The following is a 12,916-nucleotide window of genomic DNA, read 5'->3' on the forward strand; positions in this document are numbered from 1 at the left end:
TCCTTCGTTACACTTCGAACTAATTTTTTTATTTTATTTTTATAAATTTAGACAACGACGGGAGTCATACAAAATTGGGAACTGAAACCTTACAAAAGAAGCTACTAAACTACACCTATGCTAGTATAAACCCAACCTCCGAAGGGAGGTGGTAAAGGCAGCAAAGGTTTTTTCTTTCATTGCGCTTTTGACCCTGCGCAACCAATACTTTTCTCGCGATCGGCGTATAAAGTTTTTCGGATTAACCGTGAGCTCATCGTGACGGGAATAATTTCCATTCTACTATAGTAGTTATATTTTTCCGGTACATGTTGGATTTGTTTGAAGACTAAAGGCTGTGTTGATTGCCCCTCCCAGGAGGCGATCGTATAACATCGAATCGCAACCTGGAGTATTCTTTGTAGTATGGTCGTTCTACAGTCGAGTGACGTCTTTTACGAGCATCTTTTTGTCGTGTTTGTTCCACAGTTTGTTTCAGTTCAGGATTACGGGCTCCCAGTACGAAATTATATTTTCTAATCGTATAATCGTAACGGTGTGAGACGATCGGAGTGGACTTCTTTGACGTTGCTATTATTCTTTAATGATGATTTGACTAGTTTCTTTATTTGATCTAGATAAAATCTTGGTTCTTTGGGTAGAGTATTAGTACTATGTCTCAATGAGCGGGCAGTCTTGAAGTGTTCTCCGCAGCGCCAACGATCCTTAGACATAACGAAGGCGTCGGGTGTGGCGCAGGTAGTACTGTAGCGGATTTACGGATATAAAAACCTAGGTAAATTACGTGGTTTCCAAATCTAAAACGGATGAATGTGGATGTCCTGTTCTGAATGGCGAGAAATTTTTCTTGTAATAATTGGCGTAATCTTGTGAAATATTTTGTAACACTTCGGAGTTTCCCGGACCAATTTATTTAAATTTCCGTATTATTAATCACGTGATTATAAGGACTCTTTAAAAAGTTGCACAAAACTTTTGTGCGCTGGCTGTACCTATGCTATTTGTCACATATATCACACCCTTTTCTCGTGATTTTTTTCGATTTTTTCGTAATCCTATTTGCCATGCTTATTTGTCACTTGGGTATTGATAAGTAGCTCATATATATTACTCAATTACCTGTTTAATAACTTGCATAACTGCATAATTGCATGATTTACATATAGGATTTATAATATAAATATAAATCATTAAAAATTCCTCCTCCCCTTTCAAATTTTTTTTTCCTTTCAAAAAAAAAAAATATTTATTTTCGCTCGTACGATCTGCAAAATTATTGCTTCTTAAGGAAATTTTTGCTGCGGGCTGCTCCAAATTATCATATTTATTTCTTTATTATTTAAAATTGTTATTTTATATCCTCACAAACCGGAGACAAACATTTAAAAATTCTTTATAGTTTTTATTAACACAATTTATTATCAGTTACCGAAATATGAATCCGCAAGTTCAAATTTCTAACTCTCAACCAACTCTTATTTCCACCCATCCTACCACCTTTTTCTTTCGGCCACCAAATGATTTTTATCATTATCATGTTATTTGTGAGGAAATCTCAAACGACACTGTTGAGTATTTATTAAATAAATTAAATAAATTATTAAAAGAAAGTAACGTTCAATCCAATGAAAATGAATGTATTTTCTATTATCAACAACAATATGATAACCGGATTTATCAAGTATCATGCGGAATTGTTTCACCTCTCGTGATTAATAATTGTTTAAGTAAAAATTTTCTCGGAATTGAATTTCAACAAAACATGGAACAAGAGCATTTAATGTTGACTTTAGGTCAAAAAGAGTATCTTGAACGTCATTTGAAGAAATATTTAAGTCAATACGTATTAGAAATTAAAAATTAAGTATATAAGGGATACCCTTTTTTAATGTCTTTAATAGTATAACTTTTTGCAGCATTAGCCAATTAAGTTTTAGTATGTATTATTTTATTTATTTCTTTTATCTTTGTATTTTTTTTTACTAACTCGAAATGTATCAAAATTTTTCAACGTTTTTGAATAAAGTGAGAATGTTTGTATCTAATCGTCAAAGGTCTATAAACCTTTTTATTTAATTTTTTTCAATACCGCCACTATACCACGTTTAAGTATAATTGTCAAAAAAGACTAAATTATTTCTTTTTAAGCAATTCACTTTTCTCTGTTTGAAAATAGGGCCTTTTCATTCTATTTACTCGAAAAAAGTATCTAGTATCTTCGGAAAGAAAAAATTCGAGAGTGAAGAAAAATTTTAGGTTAATACTTTTCTGTTTTTTCGGAAATTGTCGTCCGTAAAATAATATCACGTGAAAAATTAGCGAAACTAATTTAACGATACGTCATTTCAATTCTCTAGACTTTTATGCACCTTTCAAATTTCAAGTACTGGTATATAATATATTACATTAACATTGATTATACATTTTTATTTATTTCGGTCTGATGAGTGTCCAGAAGCTGAATTTTTAAATGGTAAATGATAAATTCAAAAACTGTTAAATAAATATTAAAAATATTAAAAATATATTACTGTATTATTTGTGACAGAACGCTTCAGGAAAGTTTATCGTCAAATACAATATAAACATAATTATTAACTGACCAAGAAAATAATGAAATCCGTGAATTAAAAAATTCGTTTATTCTTAAAAAAGTTTTTTATTAGATGCATATAATACTATTTAAAAGTATGACCTTTTTAAATAAAAATTTATTTTCTTAGTTACTTATATATACTTCATAATCTTACTGTATATGATAATATATATATTAAGATAGCTATCTCTTTCACCACGACACGATTAATATTATGCAAATATTATTTATTATATCAATTCTATACATATATATATATTATATATTATACAACTAAGCAATATTAATTTTACAAGTATTAAACTAAGTACTATCATAATTTACTAAGTGCAAAATAACGTATGGTAATGATCTGAAATATTGAACGGCACTTTTTTGGCGTTGTCTATCGAACGTCCCTTTCTCATGACGATTTTCGTTTAAGTTTTGTTTATTTTTCGTCACTATAATGTAAATAGTTATAAATATATCAATACTAGTTTTCAATAAATTGTATAAATTCAAAACCATTTATCATTTATTGTATTATTATAATAATAAAAATCGATGTGACAATTACATTATTTTGGTCACGATCATTTATTAAATGAATAAATTTTTTTGGGCGTATATGTATGAAAAGTAATCTAATGAATTAATAAAAGGCTAGGAAAAAATCTATTAAAATCGATTTATAGTTTTATATACAGCAGTATATACATGGTTATCTTTTAAAGAATACTTTTTACCACCTGATCACCAACATGACCATGGAGTGAGAGGGACGGGAAAAGGTGATAAAGGGTGAAATTGGAGAAAGAAAGGACGAAAGAGAGGATGAGAGAGAGGGAGAGAGAGGAGAAGAAAAAGGATGATAAAAAGGAAATGTGGAGAAAGAAAAGGGTAAAAAAAATTCTTGGTTATATTACACGGTTATTGAAAGAATCTAACAAACTAGAAAAATTGGAAATAAAAAGTAAAAGAAGTATTGATAATATTGTTATATGGATGTACAATGATTTGTACAATTTTATTTCTAATATAATATAATTTTAGTCTTATCGCTTAGAATTTGGAAATAAAGTAGCAAAGTTACCTACAAGATTATTAATTTTGTAATTCAGTTCTCATCTTTAATTTAATCTTTAGTTCTATTATTACTTGTCATTCTATCAACAAATAAGTTGTGGTAATAGAAATATGATGGCCTATTTGCTAGATCAACAATTACAATTATATATACTTTTTTTAAAAAAAAATAAAAAATAGCCATGAATTATGAAAGCATAATTTTGTATTAGTGATCCTTCAAATAAATTCTTATCATGCATACCAATATTCTATGATTTAACTTTACATTTTAATTATCGAAATCTTATATTTTCGTCGCGTTATTCTATCAAAATGCCGACGTTAACGCTATACCTTTAAACATAATCGACGTTGATCAAAAATTTAAACCTGCTTATGCAGAATTTCCGCATTGCTTGTTACATTTTGTTATAATATTTAATTAGTAAATAGTTTTAAAATAATTTTAAAAACGTTTTCATTTACTATATTATCGATAAATGGCTGAAATTCGATATAATTTAGCATTTTAGCTATTGCTGCAATTAATAGAGCAATAGCATTAATGATAATCTTGATAAGAAAAAAAGTTTAAAACAAACTATTCTTGCTGATGAATCTCTTACAGAAATGAAAAATTAGCATCAATAGATTTTATAAATTAAAATTTTGATACCAAATGCAAATTATGAAGAAAACGAGAGAAATATAAATAATTGTTTTAGGTACAATCTTATTTTATGTAATCATGAAAAATATTTTTTTTACAACTATTATACTATCGAAACGCTAATAAAACTCCAAAATTGCCTTATAATAAACCTTAGAAAAAAATCTAAACTTCAATGTTTTACGAAGGAATATAAGTATTTTTCATGTTTTAATCATCTTTAATACGATATTTTAACATTTTTATATGTAACGTTTAATCTTACATTATAATATAATTAATTTCACTTATTTTTTTTTAAAATTATATTAGACGTAAAATTGTAAAGAATTTTACTAATTATTATACAAGTTAATCATTCTTTTTTTACGTGGTATGGTTTCTGGATCCATATTTTCTATATTTCAAAAATTTCAAAAGATCTTTTGATTTTTTACCTTGAGTTATTTTTCTACCATGATTATTTCTTTATAGAGATGTTACTGCACTTTCATTCGTTTATTATTTCTTATTCTTATAATATTTTCTTGTTGTTTCATTATTTGTAAAAATAAAGATGCTACTTAATTTTACAAAAAAGGTTAAGCCAATTATGTGTGAAACCTGTATTTAGCCGGGTCTCGATTTAGTGGAGATCGGTAAAACTATTGTGCGGTCTAAAGTTTGAAATTACAATCAATAACTAATGTTTCTTCCATTTTTACTCAAACTTTATGGTTCTTACATTTTTTTTCTACTCACAGATACCATTTTCTCTCTTTCTTTTTATAATAATTTAATAATTATAATCAATAACATTAATATTGTTAACAAAATTTTGTAGTAATTTTAAATTTTTTGACTATTACGTTATATTACGTTATTTAAAATAATTTAGAATTTTTGGTAAATTAAAGGGTTTTGGAAAGTTATATAAAGTCTTTCTGTAAATATTGGAACATTTAGAATTTAGATTAAGGTATTAAATTTGAACGAAACTATCTAACTGCGTATGCCTTTTTTTATAATAAATATTTAATGCTTCAAACAAGTTAAAGGTTAAGTTAAAATTAAATAAGTTATTTAACAGGTATGGTGTTGCTGGATTAAAGTTTTATCAAACGCAACATTTTTTTTTAAAAAAAAATATTGCGATTATTACAGTAGATTATTAAAAAAAAAAATTTCACATCGTTTTTTATTAATTTTGATTAAATATCATTTTAATTATGACTATATTCATTTTCTTAGAAATTCTATATGAAATTTTATTGTAAAATCGAACTTTTGTAGATATTTTGTTTGTATTTATTAAGGGTTATCGGTTGTGTAGATTTTTTGGGTCACACGCTTATTGTCACGTGTCAGTCATCTAAATTATGATGTTTCACAACTGCCTGTTGATCCATGCTAATCAAGGTCCATTATCTATTTTATATTCATCACACCCTTTTCCTTACCTTTTTGTGTACTGTACGTGAAATCCTATTTGCTAGGCCTATTTGTCACGGCTTTGTTTTTTTATTAGTCATATAAAATGGAATAAACGCGTCCTATTTTTTTTTGAAATTTTGAACAATTTCCTTTTTTAATAAATTGGCGTAATTGCATGGTTATTTGTTACATAACATGCATATTGGATTTCTAGTATATATATCATTAAAAATTTCCTTTCTTTCGAATACTTTTACTTTAAAAAAAAAAAAAAAATTTCGGTCACTCGTACGATCTGCATAATTTACTACTTCTTAAGGAAATTTTGAATGAAAAATTCTTTATTGCATAAAAATAATCTGCTATCGGAATATGAATTCACAAGTTCAAATTTCTAACTCGGAAAACAATCAACCTTCTCTTATTTTTACTCATCCTACTACTTTTTACTATCGGCCACCAAATGATTGTTATCATTATCGAGTTATTTGCAAGGAAATCTCGAACGACACCGTTGAATACCTATTAAATAAATTATCAAAAGAAAGTAACGTTCAATCCAATGAAAATGAATATATCATCTATTATCAGCAACAATATAATAACCAGTTTTATCAAATATCATGTGAAATTGTTTCTCCTCACATGATTAATAATTGTTTGAGTAAAAACTTTCTTGGAATTGAATTTCAACAAAATATGGAACAAGAGAATTTAGTGTTAAACTTCGATCAAAAAGAGCATCTCAAATGTCATTTGAGGAAATATTTAGGTCAATATGTATTAGAAATTAAAAATTAAGATTTAAAAATTTTAAGTATACATTCTTACATATAGGGATTTCCTTTTGTAATGCTTTAATTGTATGTCGTCGACATCACTTTTACAGCACTAGCCAATTAAGTTTTAGTATGTATTATTTCTTTATTTCTTTCTTTTATTTTTTGTACTTTTTTTACTAAATGTATCAAAATTTTTCAACGTTATTAAACAAAGTAAGAATGTTTTGTAAATAATCGTCAAAGATTTATAAACCTTTTTTATTTGATTTTTTCCAATACCGCAACTATACCACCGTTTAAGAATATTCGTAAAAAAAAGGACTAACTAATTATTTTCTGATTGAAAGAGGTTTTTTTTTCATACAGTACTCGAAAAAAGTTATTCAAAAGAAAAAAATTTAATGGCGTGAAGAAAAATTTGATGTTAGTAGATGCTTTTTTGCTCTTTTTTAGAAAATTATCGCATAAAATAATATCACGTGAAAAAATTAGCGAAACTAATTTAACGACTCATCAATTCTTTAGATACAATTATATGAAATGGAGAACCTTTACGCAAATACTAAATTTATCAGCAAAGTACATATGTATGATAATTACCTGAACCAAGAAATGCTACTGAAGGTAATGTAAGCAATTAAATAAATGTTTTAATGTATACACAGTTTAATTACGTTATTGATTCTTTAATTAATAAACTGAGGAACAAGAAGGTGTATAAAATTTGATGTATTTAATCATTTTTTTTTGTAAATTAATTTTTTTCAGAAATCTATGATAGTACGCAATATGATTTTATTATTCCGGTCGATATTAGTAAGTAAAACTTATCACTATGAATATAATATAATTTTATTTTAAATTTAGTTTAATAATGGAATAATATAGAAATTTGAATATAGGCGATAATTAACCCAACACTTTATTCAAAATTGACTTCTAAAGGGGTGTACAAAATCCCGAATGTCAAAATCCTGAAAATCCCGAACCGGGCAGCATTATGCTTAATGTTGGCCAATATTTCGGGATTTCGTACCATTCGGGATTTTGACATTCGGGATTTTGTACGGATCCTCTTCTAAAGGTATCGTTATAATTATAACTAATTACGATTATATTCATAGACATTTAATTATAAGTGATAATTAATCACGAATTATTTAAAGCATTAAATTAGAATATCTTAGTTTGTAATCTAAAAAAAAAATTCCATTTTCCAATAATTTTTTATATACAGTATATATATTTTTACTTTATTAGATTTATGGCGAGGGCTTTTTCTAAAAATTAGTTCATTGTAAATTTTTATTTAATGCTTATATTGCCTCAACCTCACCTTTTTCATAAATTTAGGTAATACTTCCGTTATAATACTATTTAAATACCGATAATTAACATAATTAACATCGTCCCTTTTTCTGTCGTTCTTAATATTTCCGTCCCTTTTACTAGCCTTCTTACAAAGCCAAGCGGAGGTTAAGTTTCAATAAGTATGACATTCGCACTCTATCTATTATAATACCTCCTATACTAACAAGTGTATACCTATTCCACTCTATATCCTCTATAGTCTTCTCACATGTAGGTGGTGGTGCATCTATCAAAATTGAAGGTACTGTACACCCTGCGCATGTACAGATGATGTCCAGCCATATACTCACCACCGGTATCAGGACATTACGCCGAAGCCATTCCGCCGAAGGGATGTTCGCTGAAGGGACGTTTCACCGAATGGACATTTCAACAAAAGTACGTTTCGCCGAAACCCATTTCATCGAATTCCATTTCGCCGTAACCACTTTACCGAATGGATATTTTGCCGAATGAACATTTCGCCGAAAAATTATTTATTCCTTTCGCTTTTATACTAAATAGTACATAAGAGAACTTTTCTAGACTTTTTCATGAATATTAAATGTTCTCAGGAAAATAAAGTTATTTTATTGTCCGGAGCGAAGCGAAGGACTATATATGTCTACGCACTATGATGATCTATGGAAATAACGTGTAAATTTTCAATCACGTGAGTTTCTCTGTCCAGGAATTCCAAGGCGTTATGCTGCTAATCAGCAGAAAATTACCGGAATTCCAAGGCGTTATGCTGCTAATTAGTAGAATATCGCTACATCTTTATTTATTATACCTCGCTCCGGACTTACAACGGTTCCCGTTTCCTAGTTTATTGCTTAACAATTAATATCAGTTAGTACTTGAATGTTAATGTGATAATATCCTGGAAAAAAAAAAGATCTCTAAAAATAATTTTCATTGCGCGATGAACATTTTTTATAAAAATATTAACCGCTACCATTTTCGGTGAGATGGAATTCGGCGAAATGAACGATTCGATGAAATGGATTCGGCGAAACTTCCCTTCGGCAAATCAGCGAAATGGAATGGCTTTCGGCGTAATGTACCGTAACCATTACCACCTAAGGATGAACACCGTCATTGCGCCATCATTGGAATATCACTTATCATCTAAATAGAGTAACTTTTTCTCAATTTCCTTCCCTTATTAGATGACAGTACACATAAACAAAAGCATTTGTATCAAATAATAAACCCTGGTCCAATGATTCCAAGTATAACCCATTTTGCGCAGGCCGACCGATGAGTTCTTTTTTTACCGATAATCAGTTTGAGCATGGATTATATAATAGTTCAACCGAAGTAGTTGTAATATTCATAAGAACATAACGCCTTGACCCTTACTAATCATTTCGAATTTGACCATAACATTAATCGGTATCTTTCCGTTCAATAATCACATGTAAATCATGTAGTTCTTTAAAGTGAAGAATACAACATAATTGTAATCTCTACGTAAATGAACATTATGTCGATAGCTGATAGTCCAATAATGTAGTACCCTTGAATTTACTTACATTTTTAAAACACTACTTAAGTGGAATAGAAAGAATTACTTGTACATGTTTTGCTTCTAATTTATCAAAAAACGATTCTAATCCAACGGGTTATGCGAAACAATTGCGCGAAATAATAAAATGATTAAAGATGGTGATAGAAAAGATAAATGATGTGCGAAATAATGGAAAAATTAATTTAATATTACGTGAGTGAATGTATAAATGATGGTACGTAATTGTTTGATATTTCTAGAAATCAAAATTATTAACAGACATTATCTTGAATATGATTAAGATGATTGACTGCCGCTGGTAGTAACTTGATAAATCTCGATCGAGTTACGGTAAGTCTATTTCGCCGAACCCATTTCGCCGAACCCATTTTGCTGAAGAGAAGTTTCACCGAATGGACATTTCGTCGAATGGACATTTCGCAGAATCCTTTCCCCCGAAACGTCCATTTCGTCGAAGGACATTTCGCCAGAAATGTTGTTGATTAATTTAATCATTAAAAATTCGATAAATTCGATACAAAGAAAATAAAAATTTTCAAAGTACAAATTCTCTAACTATTTCATTTTTCCGTCAAATAAAACTAATTTTTTTTTTAATTAAAAATAAACAAACGCGATTTAAAATAGATTCGTTTGTCTTCTCTAAAAAAAGAAAAAAAATTTCATATATTCGGCAAAATGCCCCTTCACCAAAATGGCTTCGGCGAAATGTCCTTCAGCAAAATGGCCATTCGGTAAAGTATCCATTCGGGAAAATTGCACTTCGGTAAAACATCCCTTCGGCGGCGAAATGGGTTTCGGTGAAACGGACTTCGGCGAAAAGTCCGGATACCTGATTATTTTGCTTGATTTCGTTGATACTTGATAAATAAATGTTTACATACCCTATAAAAAATGTTTGTCCGATAAATATTCGGAATGGTGTCAATTTTCCGGACACTCGCACGCTATTATACAATATTTGTTAAAATTTAATACAAGATGCGGAGATTGAGAATTTTTAACCACATAAAAAACGTACAATATCATGATGAATGTCCAATAAATGTCAAGTAAATGTTCGGACGGGGTCGATTTTCCGAACAAAAAACCGAACAATGTTTGGACAATATTTTTTATAGGGCATGTGATAGTGTAAAATCTGATATCTGTTAGTAACGTATAGTTATATATTCATTTTTTCATTTTTTTCTTAAAATAAATTATTATTATTATTTTTTAAGAGCTTGGATAATAAGGGGTATGTCCTCTTGATAAAATTCTGAAATTTGTTTTCGATATATATATATATATATATACATGAAAGAATTGACCGAGAAGCGTCAAAGATCTCAAAGATTATAAAATTATAATGATCAGATTAAATTTTATTTATTCGTAGGTTAAACCATTGAATGATGATTTGTATTATACATGTTGCCGAAATAATTTTTTAATTTCGGACCAATTTCGGCTTTGTGGCATAACTCCAAAGTGTAGGAGAGTAGCCAACTGAAACTTGGCAGAAATTTTTGCCAGAAATCAGAGAATATAGAGAAATTCTCAGATAATTTCGGTCTTATTGGCAACAAATTCGGCTAAGCTTATTTCCTTCGTCCCATTAATTAACTTTATATGTCCGAAATATACACAAACCTGGCTGAAATTGTTGCCAATAAGGTCGAAATTAATTTAAGAACTTCTTTACGCTCTCTGAAATCTTCTGACAAATTTCAGATGATTACGTTTACACACTGTGGACTGTGGAGTTATGCCACAAAGCCGAATTAGTCCGAAATTAAAAAATTATTTCAGTAACGTATAATTTGTATCTCCATTTGTATAATAAAAAAACTAAATATCTTTTTTACGTATTATAACGTATACCGATATATATATATCCAAGTCCAGATACGTAAAAAAAAAAAGAAATATTTTGAAATTCAATGATTTTTCGATATATCGCCAACTTAGAAAATATGAGTGAAAATTACTTCTAAAAATTTTATGAGTAGGTAAGAAAACCTTCAACGGCAAGTTTTTTTTTTAATATTGACTTTTAAAGATTCGATAAGTAAATTTATTTGATAAGTGAATTTTATACTGAATATCAATAAGCCCGAATTCAACCTGTGACAAAAATATATATATATTGTCAAATTATTGGGAAATAAAAATTATATATACAACTATATACAATCGAAAGCTTTATCACTAATTACGCGACTTTATACTAAAAGAGCGATGTTGCGACAAAAAAATATACAGTATATATCATGAAATAAATTATGAAAAAAAGACAATTCTGATATGAGTCATTGAAAATATCAAATCAAGAAAATAAACTTTTTATTGTTAAGTAATAAAAAATTCACGCTATGTAGTAGGAATACAGGAATGATCTTTGAGCGATAATTTTATTTTCGTTAAGCGGATTTTGACAAACGAAGATGTCAATATCATGATTTTAAAGTAAGAATCTTCATGAGAAATTTTTTACGATTATTAATCTTTAAAAATATAATAATTAAAAAAACTAACTTTTAATTTCCAGAGAGGACTTTAATTTTATTTATATTTCGCTAGTTGATATTTTTGATTACAATATTAATGATTATTATTTAATTGTTTGATACATCCTAATAGCATGTAAAATCAGTTGGTTTAAAATGAATTTTTTTATAATAATTTTGGATTATTTAAATTGTTTGATGAATTCTCATAGCATGTAAAATTAAAATCAACCTTTTGAATTTAACCGATAATCCGATATTAACATATAAATAGTTTGTCTACAACGATACTAAATCTATGATATCATATGACTTAATCGGTCAAGATCTTGTTTTGAAATATTTTTACATCGAAATTGGGTTCATTTTAATAAGAACCTTATCAATAGCATAAAATACATATCATGATAGGGTAATTATTGCAAAATCTCCCATTCTAGAGAAAAAAAAAAATAGTAAAGTCATTACATATATTAAATTTATTCTTTTAGTCAATGTTGAAAATGATACTAATGAAATCGAGTCGGTCACGCTACAACTTTTATATTATGGAAAGGAGGTAAAAAAAAAAAAAAACTTTGACGGAACTATCGGAGAAATATTTCCGGATAAGGGAAACGGAATTTTTATGTATGACAACGGATGACAGCGAGAGTTTGAAAGTCATTTATCTGTTATATCATTCATTCAGTTTTTGCTAATCACAAAAAAATAAAAAAAAAAAATCGTATAAATCCAATAAAATAAAAAAAAAAGTTTTTTTAATATGAAAATATTTTAAATATTTATAAATATCTTAAAAAGAAAATTTAATTTTGTATTACGGGGGGGGGGGAATAATAAGTATTTAAAAAATAAATAATGAATAATAACAAAAAAAAAAAAAAACAATTTTAATTAGAAAAACTACTTTTGTTCTAAAAACAATATATTTTTATTTTGTATCATCAAAAAAAAAAAAAAAAAAAAAAAAATTTTATTTAATAATTAGTATCCATTTATGATTTATTTACAACCCATGATCAAATA

At 27.9% G+C, this 12,916-nt stretch overlaps 2 protein-coding genes across 2 annotated transcripts; both read left to right on the plus strand.

Annotated features, from left to right (window-relative positions):
- Positions 1–1,435: 1,435 nt before the first annotated feature.
- OCT59_029864 (uncharacterized protein) lies at positions 1,436–1,864 on the plus strand (the record flags this gene model as incomplete). Its single annotated transcript, XM_025327010.1, has 1 exon — positions 1,436–1,864. One exon carries the CDS (start codon positions 1,436–1,438, stop codon positions 1,862–1,864), a length of 429 nt encoding a protein of 142 aa, XP_025173331.1.
- A 4,237-nt stretch (positions 1,865–6,101) lies between these two features.
- OCT59_029865 (uncharacterized protein) lies at positions 6,102–6,530 on the plus strand (the record flags this gene model as incomplete). The annotated part of the gene is made up of 1 exon (XM_025332339.2): positions 6,102–6,530. The coding sequence occupies one exon, from the start codon at positions 6,102–6,104 to the stop codon at positions 6,528–6,530; it is 429 nt and encodes a 142-aa protein (XP_025173332.1).
- Positions 6,531–12,916: the final 6,386 nt, after the last annotated feature.

Source organism: Rhizophagus irregularis, chromosome 9 (assembly GCF_026210795.1).
Source record: "Rhizophagus irregularis chromosome 9, complete sequence".
Taxonomy (NCBI): Eukaryota; Fungi; Glomeromycota; class Glomeromycetes; order Glomerales; family Glomeraceae; genus Rhizophagus; species Rhizophagus irregularis.